This window comes from Pleurodeles waltl, chromosome 6 (genome assembly GCF_031143425.1).
Source record: "Pleurodeles waltl isolate 20211129_DDA chromosome 6, aPleWal1.hap1.20221129, whole genome shotgun sequence".
NCBI lineage: Eukaryota > Metazoa > Chordata > Amphibia > Caudata > Salamandridae > Pleurodeles > Pleurodeles waltl.
The window spans coordinates 877,013,807-877,038,314 of record NC_090445.1 but is presented as its reverse complement, the minus strand read 5'-3'; the positions used below and the strand labels follow the sequence as shown (position 1 = coordinate 877,038,314).

Here is a 24,508-nt window from a genome sequence, read left to right as displayed (position 1 = left end):
TCTTGCAAGACAGCCAAATTTCCACCACGTTTGGTTTCTGTACAATGATGGAACTGTTTCAAAGCCCATTCGCGTGCATGTCTTTGCCTGAGATCTTCAAACACTAAGGAGGAAAATATTAACTTTATGATCTCCTCACCTTGCGGTGTATCTCTTTTGAGGATCTGAGGCTAGTCGTCGTCTGAAAGAATAATGTCATAGACATCTGAAAACTTAGGCCAGAGTACCACTTTAATTGAAAGAATAATGTCATAGACATCTGAAAACGTAGGGCAGAGTACCACTTTAATTGCATGTAGTATATCCTAGTTAAATTGTATTTTTCCATAGAGTTCACATGTCCATCTGGTGTCTCCACCTCCATAAATACGTTAGTTGGATTCACCACCAGAAACTCCTTGAGAGTCTAGTACACTTTTGTCACTTCTTCTGCTTGTTCCCCAGAAGTATCATTAGTTTTCAGTGCATGTTTTAGTTAGTCCAGCTACTCTCCTCTTTTTAAAATGGGCCTTACAGTTAGGACCTTTCTTGTCCTTCTTTACACTGACCTCAGTTTCGTGCCCTGATTCAGTTTCTGCTTGGCATACTCGTTCTTTCTGTGGTACTTGGTCAGACTAGTTGTTTCTTCGCCTTTATCGTCAGAGTTCTGAAAAGAAAAGAAAGAACACCTATCCGTATATTAATACTGGTCTGGCTTTTTGATTTTATCTCAGTCCCTCAAATTATAACCACCCCAGCTGAATTTCTGAATTGATGTGTGAATGATAATTGTGAATGATACTCAGAATGACTATGGAGACTGTTTTTAAATTCCCCTTTAATTGAGTTCCTAATTCTAGGGCTGGTGCAGGTCTGTGCTCATTTCAATCTTGTTTCAGTACATCTGGTAGTACATCTAGATAGGATATGGCATGCACAGTAGCAGATATATGCTATCCCATGTGTTGCACCAACCTCTAAAGAAAGGTTATGGTGTATACAGAGCCAATACAGGCCAGATGGCCCGGTATTAAGTAGTGGACCCAGTCTATGTGAGAAGGGGCCTCTTTTGACCTGGTTAGCCCCCTACGTTTTGCATGGAAAATGATGTGGTTTCAAACTGTGAGTGCCTGGGTCCCCTGCCAGGGCCAGATCTCTTTCCCCAGAACTGTACTATGTTTGGCACTTCAGCCACTTTTGTAAGTCCCTAGTAAATGGGACCCCTGGTATCTAGGGCATGTGTACTGAAGAGGGCCCCTCAGAGCTGCAGCACCAATTGTGCCACTATGGGAGGCCCCACATCAGCCGCTTGCAGACTGCTATTGCAAGTGCATGACAAAGTGTACCCAAAGTTGCAAACTCAACACAGCACTCAACAAAAAGTGCCATGCCCGCTAACACCACATGCAAAATAGGTAAGTGTCCCCTCTGGCAGGCCTTACAGCCCTAAGGCAGGGTGTACTATAATGCATGTGAGGGCATATGTGTGCATGAGCAAATATGCCCCACTGTGTCTTTGCTAATTCCTAGACATAGTAAGTGTGCAGGGAAGCCATAGCAAATGCATGTGCTTGACACTGGTCATTAAGAGTTCTGCAGCTACATGATGGCCTCTCTGAAGCCTGGGTTGTTTGGTATCAAACAACTCAGAATAATAAACCCACACTGATGCCAGTACTGGATTGTTTATAAAATGTACCCAGAGGGCACCTTAGAGGTGTCCCCCAGAGGGCACCTTAGAGTTGCCCCTTTCAAAACAGTTCTGGCATGGTTGCTGACTAGTCCTAACCAGCCTGCCACCACCAGACACAATTCTGGACTCCTTGCATGAGAGCCTGTGCTTTCAGGCGCCAGAACACAAAGCCTTTCCTGGGCAGGGGTGTCACACCTCCTCCCTCAGGCAGGCACCTTGCACCAGCGGTCAGCTTAAAAGGCTTTGCCGCCTTTGAAATCTGACCTCCACCTCTGCTGCTAGCAGCAGATGGCTGCCCAATGGTTTGCTCCCACTTTAGGAAGGAAAACCAGTAGAAGCCCTAGCAAGGATAGGAGGAGTGCCCATCCCCAGCCTGCATCATGCCTCTGGTGTGGCAGGTAGGGTGAGCACTCCATTTCAGTTTCCTCTATCTTGGATGGTATGAAAATAGCCAATCAGGGTTAGGGATGTAACCCCTTCTTACAGGAAGTGGTCACTTATTGGGTGTAGGCACCCTAAGGTAGGTGGCCCATTGACCACCACCAGGTACTCCCCTAATGCCCCTAAATGCAATATTCAGAGGGCATCCCTAGAACGAGACCTCAGATTGGATGGACTCAAAGAAGACCAGGACAAAGAAGACCCAAGGCACGAGAACTGAAGCCCTGCATCAGAAAGAAAAAGGCACCAATCCCTGCCTGCTGCCCCAAGGACTCGACCATCGCCACTGAGGTGTCCCCTGGAAACCTGAAAGACTCTACAAAACCACAGAGCAACTCCAGCCTTCTGAAAAGTGTCAAGAACCTTCTCAGTGTAAAGGTATCACTCTCCTGCATCCTGCAGACAAGGAACCTGCAAAGTCCGGTAAAATGACCAGCTGCTGACCAATGACCCAGACCCAGCAGCCCTGCCAAATTCCGTACAACAGCCCCTAAGGAAACGACCTGTCATCGTGCCAAGTTTGGTGGCACTTTGACTCCCCAGGGCTGTGGTGTACCACTACCTGGGATACCGGACCTCCAACGGCGGACACCCAGGAGCAAAGTCCACTCCGCACTCCCAAAAGACCAGAAGCAAGCACCAGTCGAGGGACTTCAGGTCACCCAAGAACCACCCCCCCGATTGACCCTGCTGCCCTGCTATCCACCCTCAATTTTACCTGTTCTTGACTCCAAGGACCCTTAGTTGCACAACTCCTGGCTGACCTATCTGCAGTGCACCCATAGTCCCTGTCCCTTGCATTGACCAACCAGCTGTGTTCTAGGGGTCCCTAACTCCTTGTGACCACCCTCCAAGGGGACCCAGAGGACTTTCTTTTAAGTCCAAGCTTACAGTGTGTTTCCAAGTGGTCCCCTTTCCCTTTGGGTGCTAGCTCCAAGACCTTAAACCTCTGCTCCTGCTTGAACCGAGAACCACCCAACATTCTCTGGCCGGCCCATTGAACACTTCTACATCCTCGACCTAAAAATAGAAGGTGACATTTGTGAGAGCATTGCCTGGTTTCATATGCATTTTTAAAGATTTTCCCGTTGATTCCTATGGTGCGTAATTACGCACAGAAACAGATAATTTTCTTATGTTTGAAAAATCTTAAGAAAAGGCGTACTTACTGTATATTGATGATGTTGGTCTTACAAAATTTATAAAAATCTGAAATATTTTTGTAAATTGATCATGAGTTATTCATCTGAGTGTGTCCCGATTTATTGATACCCGGAGTACAACAAATGTTCAGCACATCTGCTGGATTAGCCTAAATGCTCGCCCACACTACCACAAAAACAGAGCATTAGGTTGTCTGCTTTTTACCTCTGGATACCAAAGTGGGGTTGCTTGGACTCTCTGCGCAGTGCACGCCATTTCCTTACACTATATGGAGAGCCAGCCTTCTACAGTCTAATATTTAAGTGTGTATGTAGTAGTTGACCACCAACCCAATTCTTATGTTCTTGGTAGGTCGAATGGATCTCCAACTCACTATATGCCACATGGTAATGCTAAGCTACTTCAGCACTTGTATGTGTAAGAAGATGTGAGTAGTTGCATATAGTGCATCAAACTCCACTCTACCTATAAGGAAAGAAATGTCAATGTGTATGCAGCATGTGCATGTACAACAAATGTTACTGCACCCCTGGCATCAGGTATGCCTTGGTCTCTGAGATGTTGTTTAATTGCTACCCTTTAATTTACTCCAGTCAGAACAGGAACTGCCATTTTTCTTCAATACCCCTGAGATCAAAAATGTTGAAACCACAGAATGGAGAAAAGTCTTTCAAGAGTCAAGCTTGACAAAGTTATAGTAAACATTAATTTCCTATTTAACTTGAAGGAGGTAACCAATATTAAAATGATCATCTGTTTATTATGATTGGGTTTTTTGAGCGTTTCACCAAAATCTGCTAAAAGATTCAGATAATCCATGCCCCGCTAAGGATGCTAAAATGACATGTTCTTTCGGGGCGCCCCATCCTTGGGCAGCGGTGGTAAGATTTCTTATCTGCTGGACCAAGGAATAAGTCTGTGCCCCAATACGATTAGAAAGCTAACTGGACTGCAACACATAAAAAGCCCGCTGAACAATACTGCACGGGAAATGTACTTGGTAACGATCAGTCCCAGAAGATTGGGTCAGGGACAACGTGGAGCTCCAAACTCTCTTTCGTTATTGAATACCACACTCAAAATGGCATCTACAAACAAGAGAGGAACTTTTAAAATATTTATTTTAAAATCCTAACTTAGTGCATAAATGAGAATGATAATCACACAGAACGTTAAACGAAATACAGTGATGCATGTCATGGTCAATGAAAGCAGCAAGAATATTTCCAACATGGTTGACAAGTTCCTAGCATCCTAACAACCTAAAGCTATTTCTAGGTGATATGCTAAATGTTAGCAGAAGCAATAAATAGCAAGCCTGTGTTTCATATTTCATAAGATGGATCACGCAGCATTCCTGGTTAGCATTGGAAACGGGGGTGACGTCAAGTTTGATAGTCCTAGCGCAAAGTCCCTAAAATATGGTCAGATAGTTGGGGGTTGATAGTAGCTGATCGTGGATCTTTATATTTATAAAACATAACTACTTCCAGACACTAAGGTATCGAAAAGACTAAACAGTCATGGCAATAAATGTGTTATCGATTCACATAAACATTACATGCTCCTATTAATAGCAACTATAAAAACGTATCAAGATTTCATGACGTTTTGGCATCGTTCATGGCTGAAAACAAAAAGTATGTCATCCTAGATAGTAAGCAGACCTAATGCTACTATTACTGCAAATATCCAAGAGGTTCACACTTTCTAAAAAGAAATAAAATACCATTTAAGCAGGTATACAATAAAAATAGAAGATACAAAAACAGTAATTGTCAGGATGCTCACGACAGTTGTGAAACTATTAGTGGTAGTGGTGATGGTGGTTGTATTGGCAGTGGTAGTACTAACTTGCACTTGGGGTCAGACAGAAGATTAACAAAGCGCCTTTATTTCATCTACTTTAGTGAAACAAATGCTTTATGTTTAGAACCCTGGGGATAGAAAAGATTGATTGTGACAGAAAGTGTGATGATTCGCTGTAGGTTTGAGTTGTGAATATCCTATCTTCCATTGGAATAGAAACACTCCATAAAAGACCAAATGATAACCCAGACAGCCAGTGCTGAGAGTAAGCCTCCTCCGAGCCACATGTCCACTATATTTTAAGAACTAGCAACAAAACGTCTGTCAGACAGATAAAGAGCTCTGTAGGCAGAACTCAAGGTTGCCTGAGCACCAAAAGTGTAGAGGCACTACAAGATCAATAACATGGACTACTCCTTATAGCACTAGCCAGTGGAGTGACTAAAATAGCAAAGTTGTTTTTTTAACATTCTGAGAAATGTGTATCATTTTTAAAGCAAGAAACATGACAAGAAATGTTGTAAAATACACCATGTTTTGCCTTTATTGTTTAAATCCTTTGTGGCAATTCTGGCAAGCCCTCTTTTGCATCATTTATGTGAAATGCATTTTGGCAGCTTTAACCACAAGTGCTTTGAAACACCATTTGGCTGCATCTGTTGCTTAGATCTTGATTGGGGTGAACATATGTTGCATAGTTTTATTCACACATATTTATCTAAGAATTTCACAAGATTACGCAGAATTATGAAAGAGAAAAACAATTCTGAGATTACCACTATTTTTTAGTGCAAAACCCCCTCTTGCATCCAGAACGGACATGAGGATGCATTTTGTATTAAGAAGGAGTGCTAAATGCAACAGAACTTCAAAGCACAGAGTAATTGTGTTATAATCAGTAATTCCGCATCAAAGAGTAATGCAGAAATACCACAATTTCTCTGGGGTATTGCAATTCTGCTCTGGCTTAATCATGACACCAGTTTCTGTAAGTCTCACATAATGTCCTGTGGCCCTAAGAGTTCCATTATGCGTATTTTCACTGTTGTTATTAACAGGTTGGAAAAGGTGATGACTTGCTGTGATATTTTGAGAACTGCCCTATGTACTAATAGGTCGGTTTGCAAATTATGACCCCTTATGATTCACAGCCATTACAGGGATGGTGACTTGCTGGGGTGAACTTTTAAATAAAGCAGTTTGTTTAAAAAAAAAAAAAGCAACCCGTTTTCCTTAAAGGGGAAGAAAATAAAAAAATGTCCATTCATTTTTTAGAGGTGACAGTGCTCCGTGGGACCACGGCCTAATCTAAAAAATGTTATGTCAATATTCACAAAGAGGAGAGGGGCCCTGTGGTCTCCTTCCCATTAGCGAATGGATTACCACTACATTTCTGTAGTCTGTAAAATATTAATAATCGGTCAGTAGATTTTTGTTGCAAAACATTAATACATCCCATTCTGAGTCAGTATGTGGAAGGGACACCTAAACAATCCCCTCACAAATACAGATTTGTTATTTAGTAATAAAGCCAAATTGCTATTTGGTAGCATAGTAGCCCGTCACTTCATAAAACTCCTCCTCGCTTTGCTCTGAACCCTCCTTTTTTGTAGTAGATAGTCCCTGTCTTCCCACCGCTCCCCTGGTCCTTCCTAGAATTCCTACTAAGTAATAAACTTACATGTGTGGAGTTGTCCCCATATCAAAGGTAGTTAAGATGGAGATATCCACTCGTTGGTTTGTAAATTGGATTTTGTAGGAAGTAATACTACAGTTTGTGAATCAATCCCTCTATAAGTTAATTGAAAAAAGACATTCATAGTGCTATTCACTGAGAAACTTTCCAGAATTAGGGCGTGCTGAGAACAGGACCTCTGCAGGATGTGAAAGAAGCAGTCTGACATTTCAGTATTAACTTCATACAGTCTAGAAGAGTAGAGCTCAGAATCAAACAAATAGAAAAGCATTGTAAAGGAACGTTTAATTACATCACTGCCATCATCTTAAGAATCAATAATAGCACACTGACTAATCTATAGACGTAAATAAAACACCCTGAATAAAATATTTTTATAACCTCTAATAGCCAGTAAGAATTCAATGCTGACACTGCTGGTTAGATACTTTGTTGTTGCAAAACAATTCCTGCTCATTTAATTCGATTGGTTACTAAACCTTGTTTGGCTACTCCAGTGACTAATGAAGTTTTGGCACCATCGATACAATCTGTATCCTTTCTTCAGATCTTACTGTAACCTGCATGCTAGCAAGTGTGACGAATGTATGGCACCCGTGAATCGTTGCTTGAGATTTTCTACCAATAACTTGTTAAGTCCGCAGTGTAAGGTTCCTTATCTCCTCATGATTGTCATTCAGATTAAAGGATTCTTAAATAGAATTATTTTCTTGGCACAAAGTTTTCCCAATATCAGAGACATGAATCTTTGCAAATCATTTACTGAAGTTAGACAAAAAGAGTTGTTCTTTCTTCCTTTCACAAATCTTAATGTTTTCGTGTTTCCATTCTTTCTCCTTCCTCCATAGAAACATGGGCTAAAAGTGTATTTTCGGGATCCCCATGCGTTCACGCCACTCTTGGAGCAGGGAGTGGCGGGGAAGCCACCAAGGTCTCTCCTCCTGGGACGCAACATGGCAGAAAACCAGAGGAATATTGCTCAATTTTCTGAGAAAGATGCAAAGGTTTGCCAAGAATAACTGACTGAATGCCATTGTTTTCTTTTTTAATGGAGAATAGTTGTTATCTTGCGCTATTGTATGGCTATGTTTGAGCACAGTGAGGTACAATAAGCTGCTTCAGCAACACAGTTGTCAGTTAAGGGTACATAGGCAACATGCAAAACTCATTGAACAGAAAGGTCTGAGGTCATAAAAGAGGACAATACTGGCTACTCATTATAAAGTTAGCATATACAACTGTATTGTATTAGCACAACTACACACAAAGAATTTAGTGTTTACATGTTTACATTTTTATTTGCTTTCCAAATTCCGGTCAGTCATTTTTCTTAATTTTGTTCAACTAATAGGAGACATCTATATTTGGGCCACACAATCTGTACCATAATCTTATGGTACATTAACATTTCAGAACCCAGAGATCCCCTCTGATTTAACGATTTGAAGACGTCACTTTGGAAAATGTTTAGTCATGTGCAATATTCCTTTAGGATTTATGATATAGGCTTTTTTTCTGCTAGCACCCATCCACAGCCAACGTCTCTCCCATGATACCAGGAACTTTTGTTTGTGTGTTTATTTCCTTATTTGACACAAATAATTAGCAGTTTTTAAAATGTTGTGAGTGGACTTGATTGTAATCCCTCTATGGACTGGAGTTGAAGCTACTGTGAAAGTGATGTGGGGAGTCTGGGCCTGCATTATCACAGAATGTCCAGTCTGATCCAAGGGGACGTGTTAACCTTGATGGAGCGGTTACAAGTCAGTCCTCAGTGCTGTCTGATTCCCAGTGCGCTAGTCACGATAGCTGACGGTGCTTTGTGCTCGCCTTATGGCACGTGGATCTCTCGGAGACCTAAAATATCAGGTTTAGCCTGGATCACTAGATGGGATACCACAGGAAGATTGGTAGCATTTTGTAATCCATTCATAACATGACTAATAGATTTGTTCGTGGAATACGGAGTTAGTGATATCAGTCAAAAGTATGCCCTGCCTGCTGAAGGCCTCTTTTCACTGAAAACAATGTTGAAAGGTACTGGTGCCTTAAGGGCTCAGCATCTTCGCCCAGCTACAATTTCCCTCGCAGGGGCATGTCTCTCTGCTTGCTGCAATTGTTAATAGTCCGCGCTGAATCTTTGATTCCAGTGACCACAATCAGGGAAACACAGTTAGGATTGCTGTTTAGCAACTTTTATGCTCCCTCTGGATTATTGGATGTCAGTAGTATGCCGGAGCTAATCCCAGGGAACATTAAGAAAGTGCATATTTTGTTCTTTTGAAGGCTAGGACTATGAAGTAGAATTTTCTTTGTTGGCCAGAAGATGGAAGGTCGTACTTACTGCTGATGTGTAGGGACTGGTCGATGGACTTAACAGGCCAAGGAGCATCAGTCTATTGCTGTTCTTCAATGAGTCAACGGCTTTCTGAGGCTTCCATGGTGGCTGAAGCATTGGACCCTCTTAGCCCAGGGAATCAATTGTGTTCTGATGTCCTTTGCCCAAGTATCAGCTCTGATGCTGCCTCTTCCCAGAGTAACCTAACAGCAGCTCTACAGCTCGAAGGATCACAGGATCCGTGGCTGTTTTTCACTGTTCAAAGACATTTGAAGAGTGGGAAGGAGAATGGGAAGGTCCTCTGCATGGTTGGGTGTGAAGTTTTTGCACTGTTTGCAGACGTGATCCACACGTGAGGAATCTGCTGAAAACCTGTCAGTCCAAGTGCAAAGCCCAGACTCCCTTCCTGTGGGTCTCCCTGCCCACTCTCTTTTCTGTGAGGTGTCTGGGCAGTACCAGATATTCTAGCAGATTGAGCAACAGATCTGTTCCCTTTCCCAAGACAGATGAGGTAGTGTATGCAGGAATATGAGCCTCCACTTTCTCTACACCAAGGGGTAAGCGATATGGGACCACCGTTGATCCGTTATGTCTGGGTTCATCTTCCTCATCTCACATTGATCTGCTGTCGAGGTGGTTAGCACACAGAGACTAATAAAAAGTACGTTAGTGTTGGCCCAGTGACGTGGCTTCTATTCAATTCCAGTAGTAATAGCAAAGTGCAGTCTCCATTTTTGCTTAAGACACTCAATGATATTTACTTCTGGGCCATTAGTTGTGGACTCATTCCCCATCGTACTTAGGAAGGACCTGTAATATCAGCAGCAGTTTCTCCATTGCTATTTTATCTTTTTCCCCGGTGTGCGCGGCAGTGACCCGGGCCCCATGGCAAAAGACTTGGGGGGGTGTCCTCTGCTGCTGATTGGCAGCAGAGGACTGGAACAGTTGCTGACTGGATGCTCCAAAGTGCGCACCTCACTTTGGCTGGCTGTTTTTCACCTGCCAAAGTGACATGCACACTTTGCAGCTTTCCACTTAGCTGTCTTAAGACAGCTGGGTGGAGACCAAGCACAGGCCTCAGGCCTGAAGGAGCATTCAGCCAGCCCCATCCAATCCAGGCACTTCTGTCTTGCTGCTTAAGACCATGAAAGCAGTGTCTGGATTGGTTAGGGGAGTTCCACAGCAGACTTCAGTTTGCAGAACACCAAAGAGGGCGTGCTGCGCTCTGTAAGTACCTTTTATTTTAATTTAACATGGGGTTTTTGGAGGGAGGGGTTGTTTTATTATGGGCTCTTGGAGGAGGGGAGATCTTATCTTGGGCTTTTGAGGGAGGGGTGTTTTATTAAGGGCTTTTGGGGGAGGTGTGTTTTTTTCGTTTTTGGGAAGTGGTGGGGCACTTGCTTACCCCATCACTTTTTAAGGTTACCAGCTGCCCATGTGTAGTATACATGTATAGATGTTCGGCACTGCTCGGTCGCCTTTGTTACTGCCACCTACTGTCTCTACTCTGTGCTCTGAACAGGCATCGAGTGATCTGTGTTCATAAGACTGACGTTTATTGTCAGCAGGTAGCAGCTATGCCAGCCTGCCTCGGAATAGAGGTGCCCTGGCGATCGTATCGTCAGCTTCACTCAGCAGCCATTTTCGTCTCTGTCTTCAGTCTTTATTTCACCTCTTAAAGAACCCATAAATGCCCGTTTCGTGAACGTTACTGCATGGATCCCTAGTGCTCCAGGCAAAATAGCATTTGGGCTGCCAATGCCCTTCCCTACCTTAATACAAGGAAAGGTCGGGAAATGGCCTTATATTTTTAATCAGTATCAAGGCAGCTGTTGTTCATTGTAGGCGCCCTTGCTCTGAAATACATAATATTAAAATGTAAAATGTCAAGTGAAGGAAAAGCCTCTTGTATTGTTTTTTTACTTTGTCTGCACGCTTTCACCCAATACCTTACTAACTGAAAATAGTTTAGTGCTACTTTTAGAACAAAGTGTCCTGTACTCTGCACTACAGGCCTGCTGTATCACATGCACTTACCTTAGGCGAGTTCATGCATGGGGCCCAGCCTTACAACAGGGGGTGTTTACTCCCTGACATAATCTCTTGAAGATAAGCACTAAAACGGGCATTGGTGTTCTGTCACTTTACGATCTGAACTATATTTCTTGAAGTTACAGAAATGAGTGAGATTGGGGACAAAACGCTGACTTTGGAGTCACGATTTGAGAATTGTTGATCCGAATTATTGTCGTGTTAGTTCACTCATTGTGTAATCTTGGCCTTCATTTGCCGTTGCCCCACTTAGTAATAAACCTAACACGATTTGAAGGTTTTTGACTGGCTTTTCAGTATCACAGCAGCAGCACACTTTGATCCACTAAACCAGATTTACAGTACTCTCTGCGTGTTCACAAGAGGCTGGAATATGATAATCCGGGGCCATTTGATTAATTATTTCCAAGTTAAAACATCGAAATATTGCTGCAAACGGAACTGATTTGGCTATTAGACTACTAAAGCAAAATGGACTCTCATCAACACTACATGAAAGGCTGTATTAGACGATTGTGGGGATCTTTCACTGAGCTCTGAAAGCAGAGGACAAACATTCATGATATGATAAAATACACAAAACAATGTCGTAAATGTAAGATAAGATGAGGATTTATTGCACAATAATTTAAAGTCATAGCAATGTCGTACAATTTAAATAATAAGGTGAAAAATAAAATACCTTGTCTGAACTCTGAACCAGCGATTGTCGTGTTGTGGAGTTCATTCAATTTGACCATAGTCCAAATAATTAAAAATCAATAAAAATCCTCCAGTCATTTGGGGGTCTGCTTCACTCACTCATGGTTTCACTGCGTCCTTGCAGCTCCTGAGATTAAGACACAAAAAATAAATACTACAGAAATGTCCACAATGGGCCTGTTTTTTTGCAAATACAGATGTTATTGAGTAATAATTGACTACGTGTTTTGCATAGGCAGTATGTAGTGTCTTTTCCATCTCAAGAGTGGTCCTAGTGATAGGCCCCTAAAGGGATGGAGCAGAATCTTAATCTGAGTAGCGAGTTCTTTTTCAAGACTAAGGGGAATGTCCCAAAACATTTGACTTGCATCATTTTCATATGTGTTTATTGCCATCCAGCTGTGTATCGTATCCTAAATATGTACACCAAATGAAAAAAGGAAGTCTGAAAGGTTCCTACTGGGCGAGCCTCCCAAGATATGTCCCAGAAGTCTGATGAGATTTTCTGCTTGTGGCAGGGGACATAGAGTTGCACTCAGCAGCTTCCTCGTGGGAGGAGAACTGCTTTGAAGAAAAATGTTGAAGTCTGTAAGTGATTCACAAAGTCCACAAGGTGTAGTTGGCGCCCAAAGTGCAAAGCAGTGAACGTCATGAATCAGACAGACTGCAGAGTGCAGCAATCCAAGCAGCCCAAACCATAAAGGACAGGCGTGCGAAATTGCTGGTTTGAAACCAGAAAGATTTTCTGCAGATCCAACACGACAATAAATGCGTGTGGACACCTATGGGAAAAGTGCACAGTCCAAACAGCACATTAAGTCACTGATACAAGCCGGCTTATAGAAACCTCATGTTGCCCAGAGCCCGGAGACGTGACCTCCACAAACACCGAACACCTGTTTCCTCGGGGGCTGTGCTTCGTTCTTCTCTGCGCCATAGGGGCGCGCGGACTACAATGCAGGCATTAAATTGGATGACATTCGAGAGCATGGCCGGGGTTCTTGTTTAAGAGTCTCTTGCAGGCCTCCTTTGTGTCGGCCTAAGTGCAGCTGCGCAGGAGTTGTCTCTGCAGTTGTTGAAACAGCTTAGGATGCTTAGATTTCTGTGAGGAATCCCTTGCCTCAAGGCCACTGATAGATAATGCGCAACATATTTAACCTGCAGTTTATCCAAGGGTCTCGTATTTTGGTCTGCAGACACTGGCTTCAAGGAGGCAAATACCTGTCCAATGCAACTCCCAATTTAGGGGCCTGGGGCCTCTAAATACCTAAAATCTCTCCTCGAACATATGCATAAAGATTTTCAGCCATAAACATCAGTTATTTGCAGAGAATATCACATTTAGCCGATCGGGAATTCACAAAGGGATTCATAGCAGGTGTAAATGCATTCAATACTGTTGATTTCTCTGCCGCGAGTGTGGAGAAAGCCACAGTTAATAATCGCACTGAAGGGGAGGGAAGTGGAAGGTCCAACGCATGTTTTATCCTGGAAGTTTGGTGAACCACCCTCAAACTCACCCGTTTGTGGGTATTCATAAACTCTGATCTGACCTCTTCATATATTTTGGACTTAGTTGTGCACATATAGCGCCGCATACCACAGTGGCTGCTCCAAGGACGTGGATCTGATGCAGTAAATAGCGAGCATTGGATAGTGATACCATGTGGAGATTACAGCCATGTACAGGAACCAAAACCAAACCACTCGGACGTGCCATTCAGTCAGACCCACCACTTCGCTGATAGTAGTCCAATGTCAATTTCTTTAATCTGAGATGTTTCACAAGGTTTTTGAAGAAACCCTAAATTAGGGTAAATTCAGTAGTTTTATCCTAAAGGACCGTTCTGTCATCAGCTCCAAAGTTTCAGATGTTGTTAACTCATTACCGTGAAACAGGTTCCTAAGTTTGATGGTGCTACTCCGATTTCTGTTTTTTTTAATTGTCATTTTTATTGTGCTATTCACTTTCTAGTTACATTCCTGATCGAAGTGGGTCGGATATGCTGGCAACATGCCCTTTCTTTTATTTACCAGAATCTGCTCATTCTTGCATTTTCCTTGAGCTAGTGCATTTTTGGCAACCTAGTGCCAACACAGGCACCCTTGCAACATGGTGCAAGGGTGCCTGCGTTGTAAGCAGGATTGTTTTTGTGCAAGAAGGACACCTTCCTGCATAAGGACAATCTTGGGGGGTATTTTCCTTGTTATGTGTGTGCTGCAGAATGCAACACACATGAAAAGAGAGAAAAAACGGGCAAAATACAAATATTTCTCCTCATTACGCCTCCCCTCGAGAGGCTTAGCATTTTAACACATTCCCAGCTCTACTGCTAATGGTAAATCTGGAAATGCTCCAAACTCCATGGGTGTATGTTGGGGGATACCCACGCTCTACCCATGGAACACCTCTCTGGGGCACATTTAAGCAAGGCAGCGATTTGTTCTGCCTTGCACAACTCCAGATTTATCAAGCCATGCCGGGCCACGCAGAGTGGCTATGTGTGGCGTGATAAATCTGACTTTAGTGTTGCATCGCCCTTGTGCCCCCTTGCATGGTGCAAGGGTGACGCAACACTATGATAAGCATGCTTAATGAGTTTGTCTCTTTCTACCAAGGTTTAGAAGGTGTACACCAAGAGGAATACAAATTGGAAGAGCATCCAATTCAGAGACCTCGCTGAACAGAAGTCAAATACAATTTTATCATGTTTTTGAGCGAACTTTAGGTGGAATCTGTTGGTACTAGTGCTCTTCATCTTTACATGTACACTTACAGTCAAAGATCAACAATCACAATGTTTGGTGAGTGTGCATTGAAATGGTTCTTATAAAATGGTTTCTTCAAATGCTCTTGTGCCAGGAAGAAGGCAGTTTTAAAAAGTGTACAGAAGGACTCTACTTGTTACTCACTACCAGTGTATGCTGGTGCCAGTGCAATCACCACTTACGAGTGTATCCTGTAGAGATCACCACAGAGCATGGGGCATTGTCTGCTTCTTGCACCGGAGAGGTTCTCACCCATTGTCAGCAGTTTGTCATGCTCTCTGCTTGAGACCACACCTCTGATAATGCCCTTAACTCTCCACACCCTAAGCTCCAGTTTCAAGAGTAGATGTCTTCTGTTGGGAAGTAGTTGAGATTTCCTTCAGATTCAGGATCTTCCTCCTTGCAATCTGACAGCGATTCAGCATACAACAAGAATGAGGCCTTCATTTTACATCCAGATTTGAGTAGGTCCTTTGTGAACCCATAGACCTGTGTCCAGGACCCAAGAATATCTGCACTTAATTGTGCTGTCTTCTTTGTTTCATTGTGCTTTCCTAACTGATTAGGACGTTGTTGGGCCAGTATGGCTGAGACGGTGCGCTTGAGCGTATCACGCTTATTGCATGCATTGTCACGCATAGCAGTGTTGCACATGCGCATACACGTTTCTTGCACATCAGCTTTTGCTGACCTATTGATATCACCAACGTAATGTGTTATTCTCCTTTTTCATCTGCCACAACGTCTATGGTGATGCACAAAATTTTAATTCAAGAAGGACAAGGACTTGATGTTCATTCAGTTGTCTCTGTTGTTACACAATTTTATTTTTCCTGCAAAATCAGTCTCAAGTTAGCATTTTTGCAGCAAAAACAGAACACATCCTTATAAAGTGGGACAGTATTGTAATGCTATATTTATTTATATATGTGTATATATATATATATATATATATATATATACACACATATATATATATGTATGTATATGTGTGTATATATATATATATATATATATATATATATATATATATATATATATATATATATATATATAGACAATACTTTCTGCAATGCATCAAGCAATATCCCCACTTCCCTACCATCAGCCTTTGTTCCAAATCCATCTTCTTCAGAATCAGACTGGCAATATGAAAAGAAAGTTTTGAAGCCTATCTAGATGTGTTAGAGAGAGAAACTTTTACACACAAAAGAAATTTGCTATTTTGAGACATTTTTTAGGTCCTGAAGGCTGGAATATTCTCAAACATATTCCCAGAATAGATGTACCATTAAATGAAGGAGAAGGTGATGGAGTTATTGATGACTTTACAACAGCAACAAAATCCCTAGATACAAGGCTTAAAACATACAAGAATGTAATAATGGAAAGGCACACGTTTGACAAAAGAGTACAAATGCTGGGATCATCTGCTTCGAGTTTTGTGGGTGCTTTAAGAATACCAGCTGTATCTTGTGAATACAGATCATTCGAAGGGGAAATGATTAGAGATCAATCGGTTGAAAAAACAAATAGCAAAAAAGTTCAAGAAGCTCTATTATCTATTTACAATTTAACTTTAGAAAAAGCTGTAGAGATTGTGACCAGAATTGAAAGTACCATCTCTTACATGGAACAAATAACTGTGTCAAATGAAAATTCCAACACCAGGCTGTTTTTAGCATGAAAAGTAAATATAAGAAATACAATAAAAGGAGTGACAATGAAAAACAACTCGATAATACAAAAAACAATTGTCATGTTACAGGTGTGGAAGTACATTTCATTTAGGCAACTCAACCACATGTCCCGCCACTGATCTTTCGTGTGCCAAATGTTTAAAAAGGGATCATTTTGCCAAAGTTTGCCGATCAACAAGCAGGATGCAAACAAAGTACTGAAAATTTAACAAAACCAGGGCAAAAGAACAGGAACATTCATCAGAAGATGAAGATGAAATATTTATGTTAGAAGATAAATCTACGAAAATTGATCAAAAATATACTGTGTGGGGTGTATCTTCAAACTCACTGAAAATACTTTGTTGTTTATCACAAATCAATGGCCATGAAATCAAATTCATGGCAGATTCAGGATCACCGTTCACACTCATAAGTGAAAAAGTAAGGAAGGACACTCTCAAAGGAATCCAGTTGAACAACTCTGATATTCACCCTGTAGGTTATGGTGGAAAACCTATTGTCGTGTTGGTTGAATTGGAGGCTGGAATTAAATTCAAAGAGAATGTGACTCGAGGAGTGGTGTACGTTGCTAAAGAGGACACTTGCCTTTTAGGATGGCATGACCAAAAGAATTTGGGAGTGATACTAGATCCTAATAATCCAGATCAAGTATTACTGAAGAAAGTATATTGGAGTTTGTTCAGTGAAGGATAATATGTGGGGAAAACGTTATCCAGAAGTATTTCAAAATAACGGGATTGTTCAAGGGTTTCAGTCATGAAATAAAGCTGACAGAACATACCATTCCTGCTGTGCACAAAGTTTGTAGAGTTCTGTTAGCCTTATGTTCTGAATTAAAGGAGGGACCCACCAAGTTGTGCAACCAGAATGTGATCCAACTGATAGAATGCTCTGATTGGGGTGCACCAATAGTTATTGCACAGAAAGAGAATGGATCGATTCGGATGTGTGTGGACTCAAGAGACTTGAATGATCAGATATGGATTGATCGTCACCCTCTTCCTAACATTAACTAAATGTTGTCTTGTATGAAGGGAGGAAACATCTTCACCTTGTTGGACATGACATCAGCTTAACATCAAATCAATTTACATCTGGATTCTAGTCGCTTAACAGCATTTATAACTCCTGAAGGGATATTTCAGTTTAAGCATATGCCTTATGTGTTAGCTTCTGCTTCTGCATTTTTTCAAAGAGTGATTGAAAGCATATTCAAGGGACAAGAAGGTATAATACCTTTTCAAGACGATGTATTAGTCTTTGGGAAAGATCAGGAACAGAACAACATGATTCAAGATTACATCAAACTTTATCTATTTTAAGAGATAAAGGAGTTTCCTTGAGGGCAGAGAAATGTAAATTTAGTACTTCATTGTTAGACCTGATAGCCTTAGGGTGGTCACCTCCAACTTTTTGCCTGCCTCCCTCCACTTCTTGATACTGTTTTTGCTGGCCTTAGGACTCAGCACACTTTACCACTGCTAACCAGTGCTAAAATGCATATGCTCTCTCCCTTAAAATATGGTGACATTGGCTCATACCCAATTGGCTTATTTAATTTATGTGTAAGTCCTAGTAAAGTGTACTACATGCGCCCAGGGCCTGTAGATTAAATGCTACTAGTGTGCTGTCAGCACTGATTGTGCCACCCACATAAGTAGTCACTTAACCATGTCTCAGGCCTGCCATAGTAAGGCCTGTGTGTGCAGTTTCACTGCTACTTCGAATTGGCATTTAAAAGTACTTGCCAAGCCTTAAACTTCCCTTTTTCTACATATCAGTCACCCCTAAGGTAGGCCCTAGGTAACCCAGGGGGCAGGGTACTGTGTAGGTAAAAGGCAGGACATATACCTATGTGTTTTATATTTCCTGGTAATGGAAAACTCCTACATTTGTTTTCCACTGCTGTGAGGCCTACTCCTTTCATAGGATAACATTATGGCTACCCTCATATACTGTTTGAGTGGTAGATTCTGATCAGGAAGGGGTAGACAGGTCATATTTAGTATGGCCAGAATGGTAATACAAAATCCTGCTGACTGGTGAGCCTGAATCTTTTATGACTATTTTAGAAATGCTACTTTTAGAAAGTGAGCATTTCTCTGCACTTAAAATCCTTCTGTGTCCCAAAGCCTGTCTCCAATCCATGTCTGGGCTGGTTGAAAGGTCCCTTGTGTATTTCACCCAGACAACCACAAAAACAGGAAGCTCAGTCACACCTGCACACATCTGCATACTGAATGGGTCTTCTTGGGATGGAAGGGGGGAGGGTCGGACACTTACATTTCAAAGGACAATGGCCTGCCCTCACACAATGGACTGCCAAACCCCCTATTGGGACCCTGGCAGACAGGGTTGTACTGAAAGGGGACCTTGTGCACTTCAAAACAACTCTTTTAAGTCTCACCCTCTTCAATGGCACTTTTGGGTATATAAACTGGGTCGCTGACCCTACTAATTTAGACACTTCTTGGGTTAGACACTCTGCACCGGAAAATGCAACCTGCCAAGAGAAGCTGCCTGGCTGCCCAAAGGACTCACCTGGACTGCTTTGCTGTAAGGGACTGCTGCCTTGCTGTTGCCTTGCTGGCATCTGGCTCTGCTGAGAAGTGATCTCCAAGGGCGTGGATTCAGCTTACCTCCTGTTTCCTGAAGTCTCAGGGCCAAAAAGACTTCATCTCTGCAAAGAAATTCCTTGTGCGTGGAAAATCGATGCACAGCATGCCAGAATCGATGCACAGCCTACCCAGTGGTAAGAAGATCACTGCATCGCCGAACCGAAACGACGAATCCCGGCTCCCTGAGTGGAGATCAACGCAGCACTAGCGTTGCGACCGGAACTTCGACGCACATCCCACTGTATTGATGCATTGCCGAGCCGGATTGACGCAGCGCGACTTCCTGCGCAAAGATTTGAGGCAGCACCTGCTGTGCGACAGAAATTTCGACGCAGCACCTATGACTTCACCCTGCACGCCCAGGATTTCCACGCATCGTCCCTGGGCATCAAAAGACACCGCATCGCAAAGAGGATTCAAACCTGTGCGCCAGAATTCGATGCAAAGTCCTTGCCGTGTGGAAAAGAATTGGGTGCATCCGGAAAACCGACACACACCTACCTTTTTCCATGCATCACCTCTGCAGTTTTCGTGCGTGTAATTTTGACTCAAGCCAGGTACTTTGTGCTAGCAAGAGACAATTGTTGCTTTTAAGAAGTAAAGACTCTTCTTATCATTACAAAAGTGATATTTCAATTTGTGATTATCCAATCTGGCTCGTTTTGACCTTAATTTAATCAGATAAATATCCAAATAAACAAAAATTGTTGGTGTCTTTTTGTGGTGTTCTCACTGTGTTATTGCAAGATTCATTGCACAAATTCTTTACACATTGCCTTCTAAGTTAAGCTTGACAGCTCAGTGCCAAGGTACCAGAGGGTGGCATAGGAGAATTTGGATTGTGTGTGACTTACCCGGACTAGGATTGTGGTCCCTACTTGGACAAGGGTGTATACCTCTGCCAACTAGAGACCCCATTTCTAACATTCATGGATTGATTATTTGGGTTACAAATTGTCAGGAGAGGACATTGAACCCAAAGCAAGTTTGGTTCAAGCAATTGAAAATGTTTGTCCACCTGAGAATAAGGATCAATTAAGATCCTTTATGGGATTAATTGAGTTTTATTCCAGGTTTATTCCTAAATGCGGTGAAAAGTCATATAATTAGAGAAATTTATTTTAAAAAATGTTAAATTTGAATGGTGCAAGGAATGTAATCAAGAATTTGAATTAATCCAGGAAGAAATTGTAGAAGCTGTTCCTCTGAAACCGTTTGATACCCATGATGACAGCATCATTATGACTGATGCCAGTAACTAAGGTTTAGGTGCTGTTCTAATGCAATGTAGGAAAGGTAAGGATGAAGTCGTAGCATTTGCATCTAAAGGTTTCAGGGGTGCGGAGCTGTCCTATTGCGCTGTAGAAAGGGAAGAGTTAGCATGGTGGTGGGGCATCACACATTTTAAACCATACTTATGGGCCACTAAATTTACAGTACGAGTTGATCACAAACCTTACTATTAAGGGTGGAAAGTGTGCAACTCCTAGAATCCTCAAATGGCAGTATCGTCTCCAAGAATACAACAATTGAGTAGAATATATTCCAAGGATTAAAAATGTGTTAGCAGATTGTCTTTCTCGGATTCCATCTCAAGATATTCAAGGAAATATAGACGAAGATAATGATGATGATTCACAGTTAATATGTACTGTGGAAAGTCACTCGGAAGGTGCCTTGTCAAAAGAAGAGTGGGAATTAGCGAACAATTCTGATGAGAAAATCAAGGAATGCGAGCAATCAAAAGAAGAATCTGTGAAGAATTCTGGGGGCCAGGTTTAGATAGAAGTGTTGAGCGTGTTGTATGAACTGTGCAATTAGTGATAAGTCTCAAGTCACCATGCTTAGTGTAGTGGAAGCAGTAAAAGTACCTGATAAGGCTTGGAGCAAATTGGCAGAGGACATTATTGGTTTAATGGTTTTGGCTGGGAGTGAGGTTGAATATGGTGTATTAGTTGTGGATTGTTATAGCCGATGGCCAGAACTTAAATTTACAAAAGAGCCAAATAGTTTAAAGGTCAAGAATTTTTGTAAAATGTATTTGATAGGGAAGGCATTCCTGATGAAATTGTAACAGATAATTGTTGCCAAAGAACGCATAGATAGTAACTCACATAACAGCAAGGAACTCTTTACCATCATCAAAAAGCTCACCAAACCCAAATCCTGCAACATCGACCCCACTCACACACAAAACCTTTGCAACTCCCTCTCCAACCACTTTCACCTTAAACTTTTAGACATACACAACAGCTTCACACCACCAGCACCCACCATCGCCACCACCGACACGACCAACAACAACACACACCCCCACTCCAACCAACTGCACACCTGGGCCCCTACCAACAAAGAAGTAACCGAAAAAAACATGAACTCTATCCACCAGGCTCCCCCAAAGACCCCCGCCCCCACCCCCACCACATCTTCAACAAGGCCAGCCCAACCATCGCTCCCCAGCTTCGCGCCGTAATAAACAGCTCCTTCGACGACGCCACCTTCCCAGACTCCTGGAAGCACGCCGAAGTAACCGCACTCCTAAATAAAAACAAAGCAGACCTTGTTGACCTTATGAACTACCACCCCATTTCTCTTCTCCCCTTCCCCCCCAAGGTCGCTGAGAAGCTAGTGAACACCCGCCTGTCTCACCTCCTAGAGGAAAACAACGCACTCAACACCTCCCAGTCTGGATTCCGCAAGAACCACAGCACTGAGACCGCCCTTATCGCCTGCACTGACGACATCAGAACTAGAGTCGGCAAGGGCGAGACTATCACACTCATCCTCCTGGACCTCTCCGCAGCCTTCGACACTGTCTGCCACCAAATACTCCGTACACTCCTCTATGACGCAGGAATCTGACACAAGGCCCTGGACTTGCTCGCCTCCTTCCTCGCCGAAAGAACCCAGAAAGTTTGCCTCCGACCCTTCCAGTCCACAACTACCAAGATCATCTGCGTGGTCCCCCAAGGATCCTCCCTCAGCCTTACCCTTTTCAACATTTACCTGGCCCCGCTCGCCAACATGCTTCGCCCTCAAGGAATCACCATCATATCCTACGCAGACGACACCCAGCTCGTCATCTCCCTCACCAGGAACGCCAACACCACCAAGGCTAACCTCCACGACGGACTCCTCTACACCGCCAAATGGATGACAGCAAGACACCTCAAACTCAACTCCAACAAAACCGAAATCATCATCTTCGGCCCCAACAAAACAGTATGCGATGACTCTTGGTGGCCCACCGCCCTAGGACCACCCCCAACACCCGCCACCCACGCATGCAACCTCAGCATCATCTTAGATTCTTCTCTCTGCCGAGATGGATCCCCATAGAAACCAGGAAGATGTCACCCATGCACTCATCAGCAGCAGACTAGCCTACGGAAACGCCCTCTACGCTGGCACCACAGTCAAGCTTCAGCACAAACTCCAGCGGATCCAGAACGCAGCTGCACGTCTCACCTTGAACCTCCCACGCCATGAACACATCTCCGCCCGCCTAAGATCCTTTCACTGGCTACCCATCAGCAAAAGGATCATCTTCAAAGTCCTCATCCATGCACACAAATCCCTCCACAACACTGAACCAGCCTACCTCAATGAAAGAGTGAACTTCCACACTCCCACTCATCTCCTCCGCTCTGCTGACCTCGCCCTCGACACAGTCCCCCACATCCAACACACCACCTCTGGAGGCAGATCTTTCTCCTACCTCGCCCCAGAGACCTGGAACTCTCTCCCCACCAACCTACGCAAGACTCAGGACCTCCTGTCCTTCAGAAAACACCTCAAGGCATGGCTTTTTGAACATTAAAACGGGACCCCTCCCTATTTTATTCCCTGCCTCAGCGCCTTGAGACCCATGCGGGTGAGTAGCGCGCTTAATAAATTTTTTGATTGATTGATTGAATTTACTTCGACTCAGTTTGTTATTTTTTCAAAATTTCTAGGAATAAAACATACGAGAACTTCCTTATATCATCCTAGAAGTAACAGTTTAGTAGAAAGATTTAACAGAGTTATTAAGGAAAATGTACAATTGGCCAAGACAAACAGGTTAAATGTTAAACTTGAAACAATTGTGGGAAGTTAGAACCACTCCTAATGCAGACACAGGTGTTTCATATTTTATATTGTTAAGGGGTAGAGTTCCTGTCACCAAAATGGCAAGACAGTGGATGGGAGAATTTCCTATCTGCAAGGATAAGCGAAATGATGTTGGCAAAAAGAGATTAGAAGCTCAGAATAAATATATTGAGGAATGTAGAAGAGTAACAAAATAGATATAGGTGATTATGTAAGAGTGAAGATTCCAAGAATAATATCAAAGGGAGAATCCAAATTCTGTGCACCTAAAAAAGTAATAGAGGTCAAAAGATGTGTGGTGAAATTAGAAGGTGGTACATGGTGGAACAAGGAGAAACTGTCTAAGGTTCATATCACGAAGGAAGAGGATTGCAGTTATCAGAAGGGAAATATGCTAGAGAGGAAAATAATTTGGAAGCAAATTTCAACAAATATCCATTGCCGAAATTATCCACCAGGCATAAGATGTTACCAAACAGGTTCCAGGAATATATTCTTGATTAATTCTGTTTGATTTATTCTTGTGATGAGGAGGGCATTTAAGTACAATTATCTTTATTTTTGATTCAATCTAAATGTTGAAGCTGTTAAAAAAGGAGTGTTTTGTTGTTAGAAATTGTAGTAGATGATTTTAATCGAACAGATGAATTGTCCTCAACTAAGGATTCATATATATAATTTTGAATCGTCATAGTTATAGATTAGATTAAGGTTGTATTTTGTTGAACATTCAAGTGTAGAAAAATTTATATTTATATATATATATATATAAGGGGAAAGATGTGCTGGGCCTTTGTTAGTGTATAACTCTTAGTGCAAGCGGTGCGGGGCTCTACCACGCGGAGTAACCTAGGGGACAGAATGCCGTGACGGGGGAGAGAATGCTGGGTAGAGGAGAGAATGAGTCGGTTGGAGACGGACGGGTGAGGAATGTGAGACACTGTGGTAGGTGCTGTGTCCTGTCGAATATATTAATAAAGACCTACTTGAACTGATCCCTACATCTTTATAGGCATGAGGATCTTTATTCAGTCTCATCATTGTACCATTAATGATTTATCAGATGCAAGTAGGCATATGGACCTTAGGTGAAGTAGTATTCAAAGAAAGGAGTACACTGCAATACCCTCAGGGGCATGGGAAAAGTTTGCATATATTGCTGAAGAATTCAATGTAGACATCAGCATGCTAGGGTTAGAAACTATTTTGGGAGGCACAAATTACATCAAGGCAAGGGAGACAAAATGTTACGGGATCTTTTATATGATTGGATAATTTACAGTGGAATGAGGAGTAGGTCCCACTGTTCCAATTGTTTGCTTGCAGTTTTTATACAAATCACTGCATTTTGTTGATTATTCAGCCAAGCTGTTTTACACAGACTAGACATCGCTGTCTGCAGGAACATTATCATAGTGCTGTCTGGCATTATCATATTTGCTTGTGTATTTT

At 42.5% G+C, this 24,508-nt stretch overlaps 1 protein-coding gene across 4 annotated transcripts in view; it reads left to right on the top strand.

Moving 5' to 3' along the window:
• Positions 1–24,508, top strand: part of PYROXD2 (pyridine nucleotide-disulphide oxidoreductase domain 2) — a 375,192-nt gene that overhangs the window by 142,491 nt on the left and 208,193 nt on the right. For all 4 annotated transcript variants that reach the window (XR_011204918.1, XM_069239656.1, XM_069239654.1 and 1 more), the window contains one exon: positions 7,631–7,786. Coding sequence is in view for 3 of the 4 variants with exons in the window: in XM_069239656.1 (XP_069095757.1) it covers positions 7,631–7,786 (156 nt within the window). In the remaining variant the exon portion in view is untranslated. The remainder of the gene's footprint in view (positions 1–7,630; positions 7,787–24,508) is intronic.